The 23,106-nt window shown below is 45.1% G+C and overlaps 2 protein-coding genes across 6 annotated transcripts in view; both read right to left on the bottom strand.

Annotated features, from left to right (window-relative positions):
- The window catches only part of ITGAE (integrin subunit alpha E), a 54,066-nt gene extending 52,059 nt beyond the window's left edge, over nt 1-2,007 (bottom strand). The window contains exon 1 of one of the 3 annotated variants that reach the window (XR_004421251.1): nt 1,490-2,007. Coding sequence is in view for 2 of the 3 variants with exons in the window: in XM_033089537.1 (XP_032945428.1) it covers nt 1,490-1,523 (34 nt within the window). In the remaining variant the exon portion in view is untranslated. The remainder of the gene's footprint in view (nt 1-1,489) is intronic. The other 2 variants (XM_033089537.1, XM_033089536.1) reach the window with 2 other exon arrangements.
- A 1,576-nt stretch (nt 2,008-3,583) lies between these two features.
- NCBP3 (nuclear cap binding subunit 3) overlaps nt 3,584-23,106 on the bottom strand; it is a 32,794-nt gene continuing 13,271 nt past the window's right edge. The window contains exons 5-14 of one of the 3 annotated variants that reach the window (XM_033089540.1): nt 22,045-22,173; nt 21,764-21,840; nt 20,927-21,035; nt 18,492-18,591; nt 18,099-18,202; nt 16,004-16,313; nt 14,523-14,677; nt 12,578-12,733; nt 11,627-11,789; nt 3,584-11,165 (exon numbers count right to left, since the gene is read on the bottom strand). In XM_033089540.1, the coding sequence (XP_032945431.1) occupies nt 11,057-11,165; nt 11,627-11,789; nt 12,578-12,733; nt 14,523-14,677; nt 16,004-16,313; nt 18,099-18,202; nt 18,492-18,591; nt 20,927-21,035; nt 21,764-21,840; nt 22,045-22,173 (1,412 nt within the window). In that variant the 3' untranslated portion in view covers nt 3,584-11,056. Of the gene's footprint in view, nt 11,790-12,577; nt 12,734-14,522; nt 14,678-16,003; nt 16,314-18,098; nt 18,203-18,491; nt 18,592-20,926; nt 21,036-21,763; nt 21,841-22,044; nt 22,174-23,106 lie in introns of all 3 variants that reach the window. The other 2 variants (XM_033089541.1, XM_033089542.1) reach the window with 2 other exon arrangements.

Below are 23,106 nucleotides of genomic sequence, written 5' to 3'. Positions count from 1 at the left end.
GCCAAGGTGTGAGCTAAGTGATCGCATGGCAAGCCTGCTCCATCTTGCTCTCTACTGTCCATCAGCTCAGAGTGCCGAGGCCTCAGAAAGGGGGTTGATAAATATCACCTGGATTGACATTTCTGAAAAAGGTGCTGGGGGTGATGGCTGTCATTCCAGAGGCCACAGGAAACAGACAAGTAGGCGCCAAGTGACACCAGGGTGAGTGTTCCAGGCCATGGGGTATTCTAGAGCCGGAAGGCAGGACAGAGACCTAGGCTGGAGCCCCATTTCTACTAATGCTTGTAACCCTGCCTAGTCACTGCACCCTCTGTGGACCTCAGTCACCTCCTCTGTACTGGGAAGACGTGGACCAGAGTCTAAGCATCTTCTCCAGGCATTCTTGGTGTTGGGCAATCAAAGCCGTACAACACAAAACACTTGAGGCCCTCTCCATACCTGATACGTAACTGAAAACAAAGGTAAGTCTACACTGTAAAATCAGGAAAAGAAAGTACAATAAAGTTCTGACATTTCCACGATGATTGTTTTGCTGTTTTTGAAATATCATCTACTAAAATGTGTCCCACAATACATGCTTCGCTGGTACCCTGCACGTTCGGCCTGTCTCTTGGTGAGCGGGCCTCATGATGGATGCTAATCCCGAGGCCCCTTCCATCCTGGACTCAGCACTCAGACACTGGTGCTCACTGACAGGCCCTGGCCCATCCTTCAGGGAGAACTGTCTCCCAGGAGCTCTGACACTACTTCTACGGGACGTCCAGCCCATTCTTCCGTCACGCTTCTGACCAGAGCAGGAGACCCCAGGAAGCGTGCCCAGATCACCGGGCAGGACCACCCTGGCCTCGGGGTGATCTGAGCGGTGCCCAGGGGCTGGCTGACCAAAGGTGGGGTTCCGGAGGCAGGTACGGGCTCAGGGCTTGGCTGGCCCCAAGTGGCTTCCAAGGGAGGTTTAAAGACCAGAACAGGACCCCCACAGACACACACATACACAGATTCTCATACTGGAACAGGAAGCAGTATGCATTCACCCTCTACTACAGACACACACCTCTGTGGTCTCGGCAACGCTCACATTCGCAGAGGGTCCCCACCCTTATCAGCTGAACCCCTGGTCTGTAGAAGGGTGCTCTGCAGGAGGGAGGGGGGTCATTGTCAACCTCCACTCTGAGAACAAACTCTGCAGAGACCTGAGGACCTGCCCAGAGTGGGTGCCGTGGGGAGAGGGCCCAGGCTGGGGAGGGGAGGCTGGCTGGAGAAGGAACAGGGTGGCAGAGCTGTGGAGTCTGACGCCACAGGCCATCAGCGCTGTCACACAGCCTCAGGCGCCCTTCTGAGGAAGCCTGGATCTGACCCACGCAGGGAGAGGCTCTCCCTGGAGACAGTCCCACACCTTTCCTGATCTCTGGTTCTGACCCAGACAGACAGACAGACAAGGCTGTGCTGAGGGCATGGCAGCCCCTCAGGGAAGGGGGTGAGGCCAACTTACTGGTCACGTAGAGCAGAGTGTGGAAGAGCCACATCTTAGCTGGGGCAGAGGCTGCCTTGCCTGCTCAGCTTCCCCTCCTCAGCTGGGGCAGCCAGGAGGCGGGGACAGAGGCACATACAGGCAAGGACCCGCAGACAGGCACTTTCAAGTGATACAGACGCTCCCACTCTACACAGCTGGCTGCGTGGCTTCCTCAGCCGCTCGCTGGGGGCTGGGTCCTGGGAGCTCAGACACCGGCAGCCCTGCCGGTCACCCACACTTGGATCGGTGAGCGGTGCAGCCGGGGAGCACCGCCCTGGGTGTCCTGAGCGCAGAGGTCTGAGGCGCGGGAGCAGGAGTTACCCCGCCGTTGTGCACCGTCCATGGGAGTCCCAGCCCCCTGCCCCAAGGCCCATCACCACACACCTCAGCCCAGCACCCAGTCGCCTCAGCAGTGAGAATGGGTCCCTCTTCCTACAGGAAATGTCCCCACAGCCAGAAACTGGGCTCCTGCACCTGGTCCTGCACTCAAGGCCCTGAGGCTGTGGAGGGCCAGGTGAGTGGAAAGATCCAACGAGCTCACTGAAATCACTTCCTCAATTCAGCTTTGGCCGCATTCTCTCTAAACCCTGGCTGCAGCACCGTGATCCAGAACTAATTTAATAGAGCTCTGAGCTACCAGAACAACAGAAGAAGTGGAATTCCATAAATATTTCAGCATGCCTCTGATGCAAACTGCCAACAGTCTGCAGTCATATTTTAACGTCCCTGTGTGACCAAGTCTGTCGCCTGTCATAGAAGGAAGCTGCTCTCACACCCGTTCCACTGTTGACGCACAGAGCCGGGCTGTTCCCCAGAGTTCTGCCCTCACGTTCCAGACCTACACGGTGGTCAGGAGCCACACAGGTGGCAATGGAGCTCTAGACATGTCACCAGTGCAACCAAGGAGCTGAATTTTGAATTTTATTTAACTTTAATTATTTTACATTCAAAAAAGCAGGGGACTCTACATCTCTCTCACCGGAAGACTGTGAGTCCAGGGAGAGCAACTTTGAAGTGTTAATGTGTTAAAATACAGCAGACAATGGTGTTGACTTAACGACTAGATGAAAACCACGTTTATTTTGTTTCTCACATTAAAAGCTTGCTTGCCCGAAGTTTTGTAAAGATCGATGACACTTAAAACATTTCTGCATTGTCCGCTTTGGTCTGACAAAATACCTACAACTAGTAAGAGCGTTCCCCGATGTTACGGAGTTGTTCGAATAGATAGCAATTCACCATTTTCCACACTGTATATCCAAGAGAGAAATTAAACAGCTGAGAAAGCTAAGCTCCAGGTCTGACGATTTGCATCCCAGATCACAATGAAGACGATCCCAGGTCAGCTGACGGCGTCATAGGCCAGCCCTGGCCCGCCAACACCACCCACCACCGCCAGCTCAGGGACTCCCCCTCCCCACGCATGGTCAGTGTCAGGGGCACTTGGCAGAGTGACAAGCGGCTCCTCTCCCCACCACTGGGCTAGAGGGGCAAGCAAGGAGCCCCAAGCCACAGAGCAGATCAGCAGGACAGGCTAGAACCCGGGACTGCAGCTCCCGGGAGGTGTGAGAAGCAGAGCTTGGCGTTTGGAGGGCGAACTTCGGGACACCTCAGGAGGCCAGGCAACGCGGACGCCTGGCTGCTGCACCAGGCACAGGGCCACTTTCTGCATCTTTGGAGATGAGGACTCATCCACCTGGGATGTATTTATCCAAGCTTGTTGGTGCCAGTACGGCAGACCCACAGTCCTGAGCACACACAGGGGCCCTTCGAGCCTGTCTGACAGGAACTGCTGAACCCACAAACCCAAACTTACGGTCCCAAGGGCCAGGTACGCTATGGACAAGCCTGGACGTTCAGCAAGTGCGCACGTATCCAAAAGGAATTTGAAAACGACTTCCAAAGTTCGGACTTTAAACAAATGTTTAGGGACCAACTGAAGGGATATTCTACAACATAAGTGGACTGAAGTCTTTAAAAAACATTAATATCATCAAAGACAAAGAAAGGCTAAGGAGCTGTTCCAGATTAAAGGAGACTACATGTAGTGTGTGATCCTGGATTGGATCCTAGAGCAGAAAAATAATTGTTTTAAAAAACATTATTGGTTCAGTAAAACAGAGTACTGTTCCTGAGAATGGTAACCAGAAATTCAAGTCTCTGGTTATGGCCAGAAAGATAAGAGGTGAATGGTTTGATTGTGGAGAGTTACATGGAGGGCATGAAATCTAGCTGGAATTTATTTTCATTAAAAACAGGGGGAAAAAGTAAAGTCATAAGATATAATACACTGTAATTTGGGGGGGAAAAACATTATTGCGACAGTTGGCAAAACTGAAACATGAATTATAGATTAGATACTACTGATTAGGTAAAATTATATGTTTCCTGAATTTGATTACTATACTACGGTCATATGAGAGAATGTCCTTGTTCTTAGGAAACGTACACTAAAAATTTAGGGGGTAAGGGACATAACCTATGCAAGTAACTCAAATAGTTCACGGTTCAGAGAGAGGTAAAGGAGAGGGGAGAGGACGAGGGAAAGAATAAATAAAATGTGGCAAAGTGTTCTTTATTCTACAGTTGAAAGGTTCTGCAGTTTCAAAATAAAGTTTTAAAAGTTACAGAATGGAAGAGCCGTGTTGAGCATGAAGTAAAAGGACTAACTCCTCGGAGAGTTGAGAGTGAGCCAAAAGCACTGCTACCTGTGCTCACCAGGAGTGGGGGTGTCCCCACAGCCCTGCCTCATAGCTCCCACACCAGAAAACGTTTCTAATTACCCACTTGCCTTCTGAGTCCTAGGAAGCTGGAAAGAGGGAATTTGGAAGTCAGAACGTTACCGACACAGGAGCCTAGCGCGAGGACTGCAGTGGAGGAGAGCTGGCAAAGAGCAGCTAAGACTGAAGAGCAGCACGTAGTAATCCCTTCCGTTGTGAGCGCTCAGGCTGGCGTGCCGGCCTCTGTGCCAAGGGCCTTCCATGCAAGCCCTCAGCTGACCCTCAGGGCCACCCTGCTGGGTCATCCCCATTCCACAGATGAGGAGGCTGGCTCGGAGACAGTGGTTAAGTAATTTGCCCAAAGCCATATGGCTAGTAAGTGGCAGACGGGACTCAAAACTGGTCGGTCTCCTCCAGAACCAGGACTCTGAACCACTACAAACCCCAGTGCCTTTAGATCCATGGTCTAAATCCCTCCCATGAGCTATTAAAAAGCAGGGACCTCATTCCACAAACATATACTGGGATCCTTGTATTACTGGGTGCTGTGGACTGACCTGTGTCCCCTCCCCGACTTAATCTGTTGATGCCATAACCCCCAATTTGACTATATACGGAGATAGGGCCTTTAGGGATAATTAAGGTCTCAAGGTCGGGCCTAATCCTAGAGGCTTGGTGGTCTCAGAAGAGGAAGAGATCCCGCTCTCCATGTACACGCACCAAGGAAAGGCCACGTGAGCAGGGAGAAGATGGCCACCTGCAAGGCAGGAACAGGCCTCACCAGAACCCTAGTATGGACTTTTGAACTTGGACTTCTGGTCTCTAGGCTGTGAGGAAATAAACGTGTTGTTGAAGGCACCCAGTCAATGGTAGCCCAAGCGGACTCATACACTGGGCTACCTCCTAAGAAAGCTCCCAAACAGTCAGGTGTGTGTGTGTGTGTGTTGGGAAAGGGGGCCTTCGTGGGGAAGGAGCAAAGGAGAGGCTCCTTGTGTCCTTTCATAACTGAGGGGCTGGAGGAGGGGAGTTTGCATTGGGTCATGGAACCCAGGGTCCGAGGGCGTAGACCTCAGGCTTGCCCCTACCCTGTTTCCTGTCCAGCTTCCAGTCCTCATGCTCCTTGGCAAAGTACAGCGAAGATCCTAGAACTCACATTGACACTAAAAGGACACTGGAGATCATCTCAGTCAAGCCCTTCATTTGACAGGGAAACTGAGGTCCAGACAGGTGAAGGGACTCGCTCAGTCGTTTCCGGTTTGTACATGAGACAGAGTGAATTCCCAGCCGCAGCCCCCATTCTATGTGATCCTCCGTGAAAGACACTCGACCTAAAAGCACTGCCTCCTGCTCACAGGCTCCCTGAGGAACCCTTATCAATGACAAGAGGGGACGCATCGCAGTATAAAACCACACAACCCCAGGAAGGAACAGGAAGGCCATGTCCCATCTCTTGCCAATCGTGTGGGCCTTTTGCCCTCAGTAACCCCCAGGGGAGACGGTGGCAGTCTGAGGTAACACAAGTCTTAACCACTAAAGAATATGGCCATCCAGAGGGTCTCTAGAATTGCTTAAACAAAAACAAATAAGAACCCCAAGGCAGGGCATTGATTTTGGTAGGTTAAATACTACCCATACTCTAGTTTTATTTATAGCACAGCAAAGTCCCACTTCCATGCCTTGTAACTATTTGAGATAGGTTTTTGAGCCAGCATTTCCTTAATTGCTCCAAGGAACATCAGAGTTCTGTGAAATGTTCATGAATTTCATTTAAAAAAAATGCTCCAGTATTTTTTTCTAAGATTTATTATATAAACATGTAAGAGAAAGTCCTGGTAGTTGGTGGTCAGATCACACAATAACAATCAGCCTTGAAGCAAATGTGCTACTCTCAAGATTACAAAAACACACTGTCCTTTTAGTTCTTAAAAGAAAAAAGTGGCGTAACTTCTAATTTCCTTCTTGTTACACAAGATTTAAAAGCAAATAACTACACATCAAACTCACTTGTGCAGCAATTAAGCTGTGAAGCCATGATTTGGTGTTAACTCGAATCCAAACTGCCTGCTGGCATTTCCGCCTAACATTAAGAATGCTTCCTGTGAGAGCTGCTTTAGGCAAAAAGCTCCATGTCCTCGGGCCTTCTCTGGACTGCCGTCACTTTCTTCACCAATAGGATCAGAGGCTGAACGGGCGCAGCTGGTCCCTCTTGGGGGCCTCTCATCCACCTGCCAGCTTCCTTCCCTGCTCTTGGGGGGAATGAACACCTTCTAAAAAACTATTCTGATCTACGTTATTCCCTAGCAAATTCTGTATAGAGCTGGGTGAGCTTCAGCTCAGACATGGCCAGACCACCAAAATTTGAATTTTATTGAGATCGTATTAATGAGATTTTTTTTTTTCTTATACAAGTACAGTGTGTGCACTTCTGATTCATCTTCCTCCTTTTGGATCTGCTGGTCTCAGCTAGAAGTAAACTGTAGCCTGTAGACAAAAGGGCCACAGCAGGGTTGGGTTACCACAATTCATTCATTCACCGAACACTTCTTAAGCACCACTTACTCTGTACTGGCGTGGTGGGAGGATAGAGAAATACCATGAAGACACCTGCTCACCAGGAGCTCACAGGCTAGCAGGGAAAACAAAATGGGAAAACCAAGCGCTGTGTGTACACAGCAGACAAGCAAGGACTAGCCTGCGAGAGGACCCCAGGGCCTCAGAAGATGGAGCTGCTCCTGCAGCTGGTGACACACACATTCTCACACGTCTATGGGGGACCCACCAGGTGCCAGACGTGGTACTAGGACCGGGGAAACCCCAGCAACAAGCCAGACGTGGTCCCTGCTCTCACAGAGCTTACAGTCTAGCAAAAAGACAAAGCAGGAACAGGGAATACAATCCAGTGTAAAGGTGTACAGACATTTGGTATTTTACACACACTTCACTGAAGCAAACACAATGGAAAAAAAGAGACAGGAAAACAAAAAACCGTTTTCGGTCCTTTGGGCCATTCCCCCTGCTCCTCCACTCCCTGAGCAGGGAGGCCAGAGGCGAGCTCGTGCTCTGCGGCTCCTGTGGCCGGCTCAGTTCCCAAGAGCCTCTTTCAACGCGAGCTTCTCGCCTGAGTGTGATTCTGACACCTACAAATAAGTGTGTTTTACACCACATGGCCCTATATTGCAGACCAACACTTTACCTGGTGCTCAACCAAAGAAACCGTGATCTGTTCCCACAGGGCAGGCACCAGCTGTGCTCACATGGACCTCGTGACGATGGTCTCCAACATGGCACTTTCCTCAGGGTTTCCTAGAGGAATTGCGATTACTCAATTTTTATCGGAGGCATAACTTTCTAACCTAACCCTGGAATGAGCTGAGACTCCTACGTGGCAGTGCTGTGGGACACACACAGGGGCCCGTAACCTGGCTCTGGACGCTGGGTGGCAGGAGGGGGCCAGGACCAGGCGAGGCTGTCGCTGTCGCTGTCGCTGCGGGAACAGCACTGAGCAGGTGTGAAAGGTTGGTGAGATCAACGTGGGTCCAGGGAACTCGTCAGCAGGGGCCAGGGGAGCATGAGGCACACAGGCCAGAAATACGGCCAGAGGCCAGATCCTAACCAGCCTTAGGAGCTACGAAAGGAGTTTGGAATTTACTCCAAGGGCAATGGTAAAGAAAGGTTTTAAGCAGAGAAATAACGGGAATGACATTCCTACAAAAGTTCATCCTGAAGCACATGAAAAGAGGCCCCGTATCGTTAGTCCTCAGGAATATGCACATCAAAACCACGAGAAACCAGTTCACATCAGAAAACAACACGCGCTGACACGGATATGGAGAAACCGGAACTCCCATACACTGCTGGGGGAAATGAACAACGAAACAGCCCCTCGGAAAGCAGTCTGGCAGTTCTTCAAAAGGTTACAAAGATCGAGTTACAGTCTGACCCAGCAATTCCACTCCTAGGTGTGCAACCCAAGAGTAAAGACAACATATGTCCATGTAAAAATCTGTACAGGAATGTTCACAGCAGCATTATTTGTAACAGCCTAAAAGGAGAAACAACCCAAACGCCATTATCAGGTGAATGGATAAATAAAACGGGTACAGCCACACAGTGGCCTATTCTTCAGCAATAGAAAGAAATGAAATACTAACACAAGTTACAACATGGATGAACCTTGAAAATATGCTTAGTGAGAAGAAGCCAGTCACAAACAGCCACAAAGCGATGATTCCATTCGTATGAATTGCTCAGAACGGGCCAATTCAGAGACAGAAATAGTTAGCGGGTATTGGGGAGAACAGGGAATGGGGAGTGACTGCTACTGGGCAGACGGTTTCTTTTCCGTGATGAAAATGCTTTAAAATTGAGTAAAGTGATGGTTGTACTTCTGTGTGAACATACGAAAGGCCCCTGAAGTGTACACTTTAAATGGGTGAATTGTATACTATAAAAATTGTATCTCAATAAAGCCGCTAACAACACGAGCTCACGCCGGCTGCAGTGTGCAGAACAGAGGGCGAGACGGGGCAGGGGCGGGAAAGAGGCTGCGACAGGGATGGAGCGGGAGACGACAGAGGTTGAACTAAGGGAAGGGACTAGAGGGATCAGACTAGAGGAGGCCAGGTGAGGAGACTTCATGCCTTGTGGGGGCTCCACAAGTTCTCCTGTAGCTGGTACCTCTCCCGAGAGGTAGAGTGGGAAACAGAAATGAGGTATCTAACTATTATCGAGCAGCAAAAACGTATTTAAAATCTCGCACATGTAAAGACTACGAGCAATACAGAAACGCAGGAGCCCTTCTGTCCACATACGTGAAGAGTGCGCGGGATAAAAGCCCAGAGCTGCCTGCCAGGGCACTGCCCTGCTCATTCTCCCCGCCAGACTCCAAAGGAAGGGCCTGGGCATTCAGGGCCCGTGTAAGATATTGCAGAATCTGAGTGCCTGAGTGCAGGCTGGAGAGCAAGAGAGGCTAAGGCAGATTACTCAGAAACTAACTTAATCTTTACAGATACTTTTCTGGGTTCTGCGTGTTTGTGAGAATTGCCAGGCTGCTGAAGTGGGCCTTTTTCTTGGTTAGATCAAAGACCCAATTTTGACTACACACCACCACCCTTCCAGAAAGTCTTCCCTGATCTCCAGCAGGAGACTGGTCAGAGCAAAAAGGCCATGGGACAGATGGGCCTGAACTACTGCTGTTAAAGGACCATGACTGGGAAACACAAAGGAAAGCCCAAGAGGGGGCACTTTCTGAACACTGCAGAGACCACAGCGGTTGGGACCCTGACCACAAAGACGTCTCTGTCGCCCTGGAGACTGGAATGGGGTGGGGGTGAGTCCCCACAAACTCACACACCCTCAGTTGTCTCCTTGACCCTTCCCCCACCTGCAACAGAAACCAGTGCTGGCCAGCCCACTGCAGCCACCACTGAGGGAAAGCGTCAAACACCACTGACAAGCACCAACAAAGCCAGAAGCTCTGCTCTCAGCCCATTCACATGCTAGATGGGGAAACCGAGGCCCAGGCCCATGGAGCAGAGCCAGAGGCTGGCATCCAGGTCTCTGACTCTCAGGGCCTCATACTGTTCTCTCATTCGGCCAACTCCTCAAACCCTAGCCTCTCCTCAAGAACCTGGCGCTCAGCTGTGTGCTTCCCAGAATACGAGGAGCTGAGAAGCCTCCGAAACCTTAGGGCTCAACAGGCAGAGAAACCCAAACCACCTCTTCCCTAGAATCGTATTAGGAAGCTGAAACTTATCATGGTTACATGCTCTAATTTTTCTCAGGAAAGGGGAAAAGAGCAGGTCAACCAACAAAATAGGGACAACAGAGTTTTTGTTGCAGCTCTCGAGTCTCACCACCCTTCACTGTATCATCATCAGTGTTCCACACGCAGTGACACCACAGTGCAATCAGCTAGCCACGTGACCATTCTTAGGTAAAGATCTCTGGAACCCAGGGCTGCACTGGGTGCTGAAACACTCCAGACAAGTGAGCTGTGACATCACAGAAGGGACAAAGCCTTACTATCTCTAACTCCTAAGTTCTAGTGAACTGAAGCGAAACAGTTTTTAAGCCTGCAGAGGGACGCAAACATTAAATACTTGAAAATAAAACTCAGACAGGAAAACAAAATAATCTAACACCTTTTTGTGGTAAAACAATCTGAAAGGCGTTTAGAAGCAAACGAACTAAAATTTCTATAACTATTATCTTATTTGCCAGTTTTGAAGATGTTTTCAGGTACCAGAACATGGAGACAGAATAAATATCAATGTATTACTTCTAAAGTGATAATAAACAACAGAAGCCCATCTCGGATGGATGGATTTTTTTCCTACAGCGGAAAAAAAGCAAGTTGAACTCTATGTACAACAGACAAGACTATACAATTAGGATCATTTAAAAATAATGAGACTCCTCTCTTTGCCTTCTTCCAAAGTATATAATATATATTTAACAGCACATAAGACACCACTTGAGCTTCCCCTATAGCCAACAGGAAGTATTTTCACATATAAAAATTAAAAATTTAAACTTTTAAATCATTAATATTTTTTAAACATAATACCGACTTAAAAATTGTTCAACATTAACCCATGACCCCACCCCATCACAAAAAATCCACCCCAAATCCAGAAGTCACAGTTTTTTGTTCCTAAAAATCCCACAGCACTGAACTTGATCTTCACTTCGAGCTGATCGCTACAAGAGGCCCCTAACAGAAGTCCCCAGGGAGGAACGGAAGCACGATCACGCTGCATCTCTTATCTACCTGGGTGGCACTGGTGCATCTCTGAGGTCAGGTCCATGAGATTCGGCCCCCACACTAGGGTCCTGGAAGGGTGAGCTGGCAGCTTCCCTCATCTTCCCCCTCGGAGGCTGTCCAATAAGCACCTGGGAATTGACTTTTCTTGGGAAAAGGGTGCTGGTAACAGCTGTCAGGGCCAAGGCAATAGTGAGAAGTTCAGTTCTCTGCTCTTTGGATGAACTGTGTAAAACATTTCTTTTAAAAGACACAATGTTAAAAATATTAAGAAAAACGTCTACAAAATCTGGAGGGCTGCCTTTTTCTCAAAGGGTAAAGCTTGCAGGGTGGTAGGAAAAGAATCGAGGGCCCAGAACTATGACTCTGCAGCAAAAGATAGATGCCCTTCAAAACACGTCACATTCTTAAGATGTCTTGCTGAAGTAGCAAGAGCTGAGGGTGACTGTATGAGTAAGAGTGGGAGGGGCGCCAACTCCTGCAGGGGAGGTTCCTACTGAGCACCCCACCCTGCGCAAGAATGTCAGGCTTTAAGGCAGCTGCCATGGGCCCCAAGGGCATCAGGACTCTGCCTCTGAACCAGAGCTGCTTTCCCGACTAACTTCAATCTGGAGAGATGGTAAGTTATCTAACCGGCTCTTCTTTTGGCGAGACTGTTCTTTCTCCTTAATCAGAGCCCCCCATGCCCTTTGCAGCTCGGAGTCATCTTCCTCAGTGCTGGGAGCCCTGTGATCCACCTTCTTCGTGTTCTTTTCTTTGGTCTTGGATGCAGATCCTAAGCGAGTCCATAAATTACCTGTTTGGGTGAGAAGGCGTTTCAGACTTGGCAGGCAGGCTGGGAACCAGGGGCGCTGCCGACAGACACCTGATGAGCAAGAAACACTGGGGCGGGGGCTGTGGTCCTTGCAACCACTGTGCAGTCTTGGACACATCATCTCATTTCTCTGCAAACTGAGCGACCCAGACCCAAGGGGGGATTCTCAGCTAGGAGACATGTGTTTCCCCCCCAACCCCAGCACCAGAACCACGGGGGAGGCTGTTTATGCCACACCTGCCCCTACCTGGTGAGACACATCATTCTGTGCACAGCTTCCTTCTGCCAGGAGTGGGCCACCCCCGGATCACTCCCAGCTCTCACATTCTGCAAACTGATGGGCCTGCTACACTTAGTTGTTACAGATTCTGCCTACTATCCATTAACTTAAAAAATATACTTTACTAATATGTAACAGAGAAACGTACGTTTAGAATTTCACAATATAGCCACACTATAAGGCAATTAGAAGTTTTCCTTATAAAGAATATAACAACGACTACAACAAAATGCTGTAGGAAAAAGTAGGGTACGTATTTGGACAAAGATGGAAGAGCACACATGAAACTCAGAAAGTATTTGTGCTAAACAGAAAGAATCGGGCTGGGTCTCTGCTAACTTCTACATTTTCCATACTGTCACCATTACCGTTATGATGACTATGGAAGAGGGAAAATAACTTATGTCCGGCATTTGCTGTTTCCTGCCTCCCACTAACAAAGTCCTATGCTTCCCGACTCCCGTCCGCATCAGTGTGAAGCGCCACCAACCTGATTTCTTCTCTCGCGTATCCGAGTAGAGGCCCTTAACGTCCTGCCTGGGAACGCCTAGCCTACTGTGCACATCACAAAAGGACTCTCTCCGAACAACGGGGTGACTAGTCTTTTCTGGAGAATAGGGTCGTTTTCCTAACCGCTGGCGTATATCTAGAAGAAGAGAAAAAAGGTACGGCTGTTACCAAGAGTGTGTGCTTCTGCTATCTGTACTGTCAACCTGAGGTCACTACAGGATCTGGTCCAAATCTCCCTGAGTGAGAACAGAGGGCCAGGCACACTCAAGCTTCTACAAGCCTTCTCTCTACTCCATCAGTCTGGATTCCCTTAGGAAAATCAGGATGCAGGGGCTGAGGGGGCGGGGGGGGGGGGAGGATCTCAGCTGACTGCTCCAGAAAGGAATTTCTGAGGCAGAATCAACTGTCTTGTTTTTAGCTTTTTGTTTTTTTAAAGTAGAACTAAGCAGACCAAATAATTGACAAACATTTCAGCTAACAAGGTATCCTGAAAAGTCCCTGAGGGCAGAAGCCACAATCTTTGAACATATAAGAAGTTCTCAATAAACTTACTACATTTGTGAGATTGGCAAAAAGCAAAAGACCCGGGGGCGGCTGGTGAGCTCAGCTGGTTAGAGTGTGGCGCTAATAACACCAAGAGTGCCGGTTCGATCCCCGCATGAGCCAGGGAGTTTGCCCTCCATAAAAAAAAACAAAAAGCAAAAAAGATCCAGGGAAGATGTCCCAAATCAAACCTGCGTTTCCTTCCAGTCCCCCCAGAAATCTGCCTATCCTCCAGAGTTCCCTCTAACAATAAGAGCAACGAAAACACGTTCACGACCAAGTGACTGCCAGGGCTGGTGCCCATCGCGCTTATTCTGAGAAAGCAGCATCCACCCTTCCGGCTGTCAGGCCTGAGCCCCTTGGTTTCCCTCCCTCTCCCCTCTTACGTCCCAGTGCTGAGTCTTTTTCCTTCACAAGGGTTGGCATTCTCATTCAGTCTGTCTCCACAGTCCCTGACCCAGTTCAGGCCCTTGTGACTTACTTAACTCTATACCCCACCCCACTCTGCCCCGAGATGATCTTTCTAACTTGGATATAAGATCAGGTTACTTCCTCAAAATACTACGTTTGCCAAATGAGATCCGATTCCCTCCCCCAAGACCTCGCTCTAAAGCCACTTTCTCTGAGCAGCGTTCCCCAGTTCCGCCAGTAGATCGCGCTCCTCGCCGCTCCCACAGCCCACTGCTTAGATCCAACAGGGCACTTCCTCCATTCTGCTTTGGGTGGAATTATCTGAACGTGTGCACTTGTGTTTCTCCCCAAAGGCTCCCAGCACCTAGCCCACAGCAGGCATGGCCAAGAACCCACTGTATGTGTCTGCACATATAAACTATCTAGTTCAAATTCATAACCACTGCTACAATAACTCAACTTAATTTCTAGTATCCTTATATATAAAGCATACCAACGACATACAGAGTAAAATAATTGTGGGGTTCAAAAATATTGAAAGCTAGTACCATGTTTCCCCCAAAATAAGACCTAGCCGGACCATCAGCTCTAATGCATCTTTTGGAGCAAAAATTAATATAAGACCCAGTATTATACATTATATCATATCATATATCATATCACATCATATTATATCATTCCCAGCCTTATATTATAGTAAAAGAATACCTGGTCTTATATTAATTTTTGTTCCAAAAGACACACTAGAGCTGATTGTCCAGCTAGGTCTTATTTTCAGGGAAACACGTATTGCAAAAGTCTGATTATTTTCCATGCCCTGAAGTTCCAATGCCTAATCCGAAAATTACAAGTGATGAACCAGAACAACGAAATCGGTCCACAAATGGCAATGTTTTATCTAAGAACCTATCAGTGCCGCAGTTTGCTTTCTGGAGCTCAGAAAGAAGCCCAGAAACACGACTGAACAATACCTGATTTAGTACTGCTGCCTGATGGCCGTGGACGTGTGTGCTGACGTTTTTCATCTAACAAATGTCGGACATCTGCAAATTTCTCAGATGGTAATTTGTTACCAATTCGGTTTTTGATATTGCTTGCGGCTATAGTATCTGCCTTCATGGAGTTCCTTAAAAAAAAGAAAAGAGCACAGTTAACCAACTTCAACTGTGGGACAATGCCCATGCAACAATTTTATACTCTTGAGAAAACAATTTAAGAAATCCAATCTAATCTAATACATACAGCCAATATTCATTTACAAATACCATACATTGATAATTATTTGTTTACAAAAGTCATGATCAGCCAGCTGAAAAGAGATCAGGTGGGGTGAACAGCTTCCTGAGTTTTCCAGGGTGGTTCCCACACATAATATTTGAAAACTACCACAGAGAACCTATCTGTGAGGCCCATTCTCCTGAGACAAACGTTAAGTAGAGGCCTGCAAAGAGCTTGGGGCCTCTGCTCACCCAGGATCTGGTGGTAGTCAAGCTACAACAGTCTTCAATCCCCGTCTTTTTACTGTCAGAGAGGTCTGCTACCATGCTAGGGACCAGCATTATTCTGGCAGCATTCACCATTAGAAAGTTCTCTGCAAACTGAAAATAAGGATGTGAACAAAGCCATACAAACAAACCTGCTTGAATGTTTTTCTCTTTCTCAAACTACACCACCAGGAACATTTAGAGAATGCAGCCAGATTCCAAACCTTTGAGTGTGCATATGGTATCTGCCCTCAGGAATCTGCTCGTCCCCACTAGTCATCAAAGAAATGCTCATTAAAATAACTATTTTTTTGGTCCATGAAATTAGCAAAAATTAGAAAGAGTGATAATACCTAACATTGGTCAGTATGTAAGTAACAGGTGGCAATGTAAGTGAATAGAACCTTTCTGGAAGGAAATTTAGCAACACCAATTTTTAAGCACGTATATTTTTTGTACAATAACTGGAATTCAAGGATTTATCTATTAGTGCAACAGTAAGAAAATAGAGACCTCAGTGTCCACCAATAAGGGAGTGGGTTAAATAAATTATACTTTCAAACAATGTACAGTTGAAAACATAGCAGATGTCTACTATATATTAAATGGAAAAAGCATATTGCAAAAAATAAAAATAGCATAACTTCACTTTTGTACAAATACAGTTATAATTTCTCATTATGTATACACATAAAACTAGCAGGAAGGTTATTCACCCAATTGCCTATAGCCCTTATCTTAGGACAGAAGGATTATACAGATGATTTTCACCTTTTATATTGTCTATAGTTTTTATAACAAGGATCTCTTCTTGTGTATTTTGGACACTTTTATTTAAACTCTACAAAGGACTGAAATTAGAACAGATAATGTGATTATAAAGTTAAGAGGAATTAAGAGGAAGTTAGTGATTAGTATTTAAAATCAAATTAAAAGGTAGCGTTGACAAAAAGAAAAAATATTTGTACCTAATAGTTTTCAGCTGCGATTCCACTTCATCAGCATACATAGTCATCTTCATGCTTTTCTTTGGTGAAGGAGTGGAAATCATTTTCAGTTCTAGATCATAGTCCATTTCATCAGAGTCTGAGCTGCTGGCACTGGACCGCCGGGACGTGCTCCGTTCCCGAGGCTGCTTGAGAGCCGGGAGCTCGTCCTGGTACTCGACCACCACCCTGTCGTCTGCATCCATGTCCTGCTCCTCGTCTTCCTCCTCCTCTTCCTCCTCCTCCTCCTCCTCTTCCTCCTCAATAGGTTCCTCGGGAACATTCACTAGTCCTAAGGAATTCAACCAAAAACCATTAGGAGATGCACCAACACTAACAAGTCTGATTTTCTATTCACTTTGTGACCTTTTTTAAAAAAAAGGAGGTTCGCATCCCCAAGATTTTATTGGAGCGTTATCTATAAAAGCATCAGTCTGGTTACCATTCTGATACCTGTAACAGAAGAACGGCTCGGTAAAGTATGATCTAGCAGCCTATGGAATATTAGAACATTACCTACAATACAGTCTGTCATCATTATTCACAGATCCTCATTTGTAAGTTTGCCCAGTTTATTTCTAACTCCAAAATCAATATGTGCTGTGCTTTCATGGTCATTTGTGGACATGTGCAGAGTGGCAAAAAAACCTGAGTCACTAGACATGCACGTTCCCAGATGAGGTCAAATAAAGCGGGGCTCTGCCTTCTTGTTTCAGCTCTCACACTGTAAGTGTCCTTTTCACATGCTACTGAACGCCATGTTTTTCACATTTTTGTGCCTTGTGTTGCCTTCACTGCTTAGTGCCAAAGCTAGTGTTCCTAGGAGCCAGGAGGCTGTCATGTGCCTCACAGCGAAATGCGTGTGTGTGTGAGAAGCTCTGTTCAGGCGCGAGGCACAGTGCTGTTGTCTATCAGTCCAATGTCCGTGAATCGACAGTATGTATTCAGTAAGGGGTCTTGAAACAGAAACACACATCAAACAAGGTTATGTACTGATTAGCTGACAAAAATACTGTGACCAGAGTATTTGCTACTTCAGTGATCACGGTGACTTTACAGAACATAAATAACCCTCAGAAATAATGAAAATCAACTATAACTTCAAAGTTCACGGAAACATGCTTACAAGTGGAGGAAGCAGAATATAAAACATATGTTCACAATAATTATAATATTTATTACGAAAAGACACAAACAGAAAAAATGTAAACTGAAGTGAGTTGTTATATTAGAGTGCTAGAATTAGGGGCAATTTACTTTTTAAATTCTTTAACATGAATAAAAGATTATATGATGAAAATATCTTAAATAACGTAACTGAAATTGGAAAAGTGTAACTACATTGAGATGAAGATTTTAAATATATAGTTTTCAATATACACATTACATAGACTTCACCTCTCCCTGCTACAAGGATAAATGTGTATGCACATTATTCCACGTCTGTATGCTGACTTAACTAGTTCTACAAAGCACGTATAAGATTCCACGAATTAGGTTCAAAATAAAAACAAATCCTTATAAAACATGATGGAAATGGTTCTTTTATAATAAGCATAGAAAGGAAAGGAGGGAAGAGGGAGGGAAGGAAAGGGAAAGAGGGAAAGAGGGAGGGAGGGAAGGAAGGGAGGGAGGAAGAAAACCCAAGTCATGATATCCCACTTTTCTGAGGCATTCATGTGCATAAGCCAATAAGCATAAAACACTAGAAACAGCAGCCTGTTATCATTATCAAAGGAACAATAAAATTAGCTAATCTGATCATTTAAAATTTGTTTCATGCAGCTTTTGATATAAATAGTAGAAAAATTAGATTCCTGAGCATAGTTTTATTTTAATTTTCCCTAAGTCACATTTGGCCTTTTTTGTTAGAACAGCTTTTATAAAATCATTTGACCTCTTGTATGGGCAATTTAAAATTAATCGTGACTTGACTTACTTTCCTATATGTTGGCAGAGGGTGAGGGCAAGGAAGAGAGGATGATAAAGTTTGGAACCTTAAAAGACTGTGTTAAGAATAAAAATATGATTTCGGGAGCCAAACATGTGTCTACCCAAGAGCTGAGCAGGCAACTACCGGAATGTCGGTGTTTATAGGACGTCATGCCAACGTCATCCCCAATCAGGGCTCTCTTCTTGATCACATCCCGCTGAATGCGACGGGAATGATATCTTCGCTTCCTGCAACATTGCCAAAAGAAGCACATAGTCAAAAACCAACAGGAAGGACCTCAACACCCACTCATTAATGTCAACGCCATACTGACACGATGCAACGTCAGGCGCTAACACATACATCTGAAACTCAGCGTTCTCACACTATTTACCACAGTTAAGAATCCTGCATTCTTCCCTCGTCTTCCTTCCAGTCCACACATGGTGTTGACACTCCACTGCAGAATACCAACTAAAGGGTTAAGAAAAGTTTAAGTCCTATTTAAACTATTGTATTTTACAGTTTTGGACTCACCAAGAATTACTAAGAATTCCTTTCATGCCTCCGTAATTTGGATTCCCATATTTCATGTAATACTGACTTCTTCTGGCTGCTCCAAGTTCCTTTTTGTCATCTAAAAATTAATTACAACCGTTACCTAGGATTTCCTGTGGGTGTGAAAACAATGTGCAATGGTTAAAAAGACACATGGCTGTTTTCCGTAGCTGGGATCAGATTAGCACAATCTGCCAGCAAAAGGGAAAGCTGCACTGTGAACACTCACTGAATGCCTAAGGGAGAGCAGAACGAAGGGGGTGGAGCGCAACACAGAGGTGGACGACGTGACGCTGCCACTGAGCAGCTGACTTCACAGAGGACGTAGAACTAAAACCAACCAACAATACCAGAGACAAGGTTCTAAGAAGCGTGAGAGAGCATCAGTCGTGACAGGTGTTCAGGAATCAAACTTGCTAGAAGAGGTGGCATTTTCATTGGCCCCAAAAGACGATATTTATTTCTGTGTCTCAACACTCCAATAACACAGAATCGGGATTAAAGAAACAGACACTACATAATTCCATGTATTTAAATAAGCCATTCTTTTCTAGTTTATTGTGATTTCCTCAAAATGGCTTAAAGAAAACAGCATAGTACCATGTATCTAGAATGTACTCAAACAGCCACTCAAATGAATAAATGTAGAAAAGATCCCACTTGTCAAGTTACAACGCTACTTCATAGGAAGGAAAGGTGGTCAGTGACCACACAGACTTTCATAACATAAAGGTCTCTAACAGCTTCTTGGGTGCTCGCTGACTGCAAAGGAGGAATACCCCTGTGAACAAAGTCAGTGCTTACGTAAACTTGGTGGCACAAACCAGTATGTGCCACCTACAAAAAAACATGCCCACCAGCTCCTTGGAAAAATGGCTGGTTCCAGATCTGAGGCTGGGAAAATACAAGCTGAGTCTGGAAAAGCAGTATGTTTTATTGTGCCCTAAAGAAAGTGATCAAAGAATCACGGAGGCACGTCAAAACCACACAGCTGGAAGGGGCTCTGCTGGTCAAATCATGACAATGCGTGAACCAAAATGATAGCAATGGATGCAAACCCACTGAATAAGACTCCACGAGTCTAAACTGATATAAACAAGTAAATAAATAAATGGGTAAAAGGGAAAGCTCTTCCTTACAGCAGACTGCCAACTAATAAAGAAGTGATGGAGTAAAAAGGTCAATGGACGCTAAAATTACCGAGTGAGTTTGATGAGCAACAGGCTCCTTACATAATCTCAAAGTATGTCCCCCAAATTTTAAAATTACAAATGTAACAACAGTAACTTTATAGTGTAGAGAAACCTGGTGATCATTGTTTGAACAAAGTGATACAAGTTAACATCCCCAGGAACGGGACAAATATCACGTGCCTCCTGATACGATGCACTGAAAACGACCTGACATCACTTCCATGGTATTCTTGCCTAAAATGCACAACCCAAGTTTAATCAGGAGGAGACATTAGATAAACCCAAACGAAAGGTCAGTCTATAAAACAATGAGCCTATACTCTTTAAAAAATGGCCCAGTCAAGGAAAAGACAGCAAAGGAGTAGTTCCAGATTCAGGGAGACTAAGGAGACATGGCACATACTTCAACACTCAGTCATAGCGTGGATCCCAGTTTAGTGGGGGACGATATAAAGGATAATCCAAATTTATTTGACAGTTATCATCATCATCATCATCATCAAGAACTGCTAACACACAGCACTCACTGGGTGTCAGGCAGTGTTAATTTACAGAGTGGGGGAAATTACTAGAACAACTGACAGAATCTGACTGGGGACGGTGGATTAGGTTATAGTGTCGTTATCAACGTTACATTTCTTGATTTTGGTAACTGTACTACGTGTAAGACAAAGACCTCATTCTTCAGAAATATATATTGAAGTATTCAAGGGTGAAGGGTTGCCATCTGTAACTCTCAAACAATTTTAAAAAATTGTGTACAATTAAAAAATATTGTGTTTTCAATATGCACCAAAAATCACTGTGCATAAAAAGCCTTACGAATTATTAGAGACTTGATTTAATTCCTTAGGGAATTAGAGCTGAATGGCACTATTAGCGATGTCCAGGAGGATATTGCTATGATACATACATATACAATTGTAAAAGGTTTTCATAGTTCAGGTGATAAATTAGCTGAAAAGCATATGAGGCAAACCAGCCTTAAAAGAAAATAACTTACTTTAGCCAGAAATCACAAAGGGATACAAATAGCTAACATTCACATTCAAAGACAGAAATGCCAATTCAAGCAGCAAGCCGTCACGCCATAGGCTCAGAGTATTATAGTTGGAAGGGATTGTGAGATTACTTGATCTGACTTTCGATTCAAAAGAGAAGGATGTCACTCACTAAGAAATCACGTAGATTAAGAATAAACATCCCAAACGTCACATTTACCTTTCGTAGCAAATCTCATGAATAACCTATTTCCTTTAGCAAGTTTGTTAGCTGGACGAAGATCATTTCTTAGCAGAGACTCTTCTTCTACCTGAGACAACGTGTCCAACTTAAGAAAAAAGAGTATTTCAATATAAAAATTAAAGCCTTTCATATTTATTCAGTAGCAAAGTTAGTACTGATTAAGAAAGAATTCTGCTGTCAGTTAATACTCCATCAGCATCACAGCACTAGTTCCTCTGTAGAATTTCTACGTCAGAGGTATTCCCTGATCACCTTATCTAAAAAAAATGGTCTCCATCACTCTCTATCCACCTACCCTTTACTTCATAGCACTCCCCGCTTCCTGCCATTATCTTACATATCTGTGTTTCTGTGTACTGTCTGTCTTCGCCACTTGAACGCAGGCTCCAAGAGGGCAGACTCTTTAGCTTGACGCTATACCCCCAGCACCCAGATTTAGTATATAGTAGGCACTCAATGAATATTTTTTAAATGAATCCACTTTAAATTTTCCAACAATAGTATATAATCTATTAGGAAACATGCCCTTACTTGCTGCTTCTTCATTTTATTGATTAGATAACACTTCAAAGTACTTCTCAATAAAATCTTTTTCTTTTATACAGTAGTGTGAGTACTATTCTAAGATCTCAAGATGAATCGTTCATTACAGCCATACAAACTTAAAGGCCAAGAGCCTGGTGCACCCTCAGAAGGTCTAATGGTGAAAGCCAGAGGAAGAAGACAACTTACTAAGCCTTTAAGCCTTAAATAAAAGACAGTAAGCAGTTTTTTACAGTCAAACCTTGCATATATCTTTGCCCTATTACTAACCTCTACATCACTTGAGTTTTCATCTTCCACTTCTCCTTCTTCAGCCTCATCATCCTCTGAACTGTCTTCCTGCTTGTCTAAAATGGAATGTGAGGAACAAGGTGAACCTTCACAGAACTCCATCTCATCATTTAAAAGCCCGATATTTTCTCCTCCTATTTATTGATGATCCAAAGGATCATAGAAATAAGCAGTGATGAGAAGCTGTATCCCACGCTGCACAGAAACCCAAACCAACTAGGTCAATAACAGGACCTTCAGCCCCAAAGGCCCTCAGTTACCTTTTTTACTTTTCTCTGATGACTTGTCCTCACTGGCATCCCTGCTTCTCATCTTATCCAGGGCTGGCAGAGAACTCATATTGATAAGGGCCCGTGTGGCTGTCATTTCATCCAACCAAACCACATTACCTAAAATAAAATATAAAATAAAATGTTACATTGAGTCCAAATGGTAACTGTCTTGAGAGCAGAGACTGCATCATATTCACTGATACAGCCTCATAGCTACAGACCGGCATCCATAAATGTACAACCAACTAATGAAAAGAACAGAAAGTGGTAGTAAAACCTCCTTCATGAAATTAACCTAGAGCTGCATTCCCATGCGAGATTCCACAAAATAATGGTCAAAGATTCCATGAAAAAGGGTTCTATGTATTAAAAGTGCCTGGCACACAGTGAGTGCCATGTGTGAGCAGTAGGAACTGATCAGGACAGTGATAATTATCAAATAAATTTGGATTATCCTTGCCTGCCCCCTATAGGTAAGCTGCCTGCTGTGCCCTGTCATCTGGACACGCTTGTAAGTGACGCTCCCCCATTGTAAAGTATGGGAGACGACGGTATCATCATGGGATACATGCAATGAAGGCATGCCAGACACTTGGCTTTGTAGCAACTAATCAAATTCACTTCTTTAAGGAAAAGAATTTAGCAAGAAAAATGTTTTGAGAAGTCTTGTAGAAAAGAAACCTGTTTAAGTGTTTAAAACAACATTTATATCTCAGTTTGAGAAACGAAGGTCTGAAGAGTCTCATCTTTGTTACTGACATGCCACGTCACCTTGGGTTTCTGATGTACAGTATGAGGTAGTTGAACTGGATATTTCTAAGGGTCCTTCCAACACTGATATCCCTTAGGTAGTTTTAACGACTTAAACCGTAGGTAGCAAACTACAACCTGCAGCCCAGATCCAGTCTGTCAAATGTCATTTATTTTATTTATATGTAGACCAGCTTTATCTCGGTATAATTAATGTACAATAAACTACACATCCATCGTCTGTTTTTGTAAATAAAGTTCTACGGAAAACAACCAGGCTCATTCCATTATGCGCTGTCT

The sequence above is a fragment of the Rhinolophus ferrumequinum genome, chromosome 21, assembly GCF_004115265.2.
Source record: "Rhinolophus ferrumequinum isolate MPI-CBG mRhiFer1 chromosome 21, mRhiFer1_v1.p, whole genome shotgun sequence".
NCBI classification, from domain to species: domain Eukaryota; kingdom Metazoa; phylum Chordata; class Mammalia; order Chiroptera; family Rhinolophidae; genus Rhinolophus; species Rhinolophus ferrumequinum.
The sequence above is the reverse complement of the archived record's forward strand: the minus strand, read 5'-3'. Positions and strand labels throughout refer to the sequence as shown.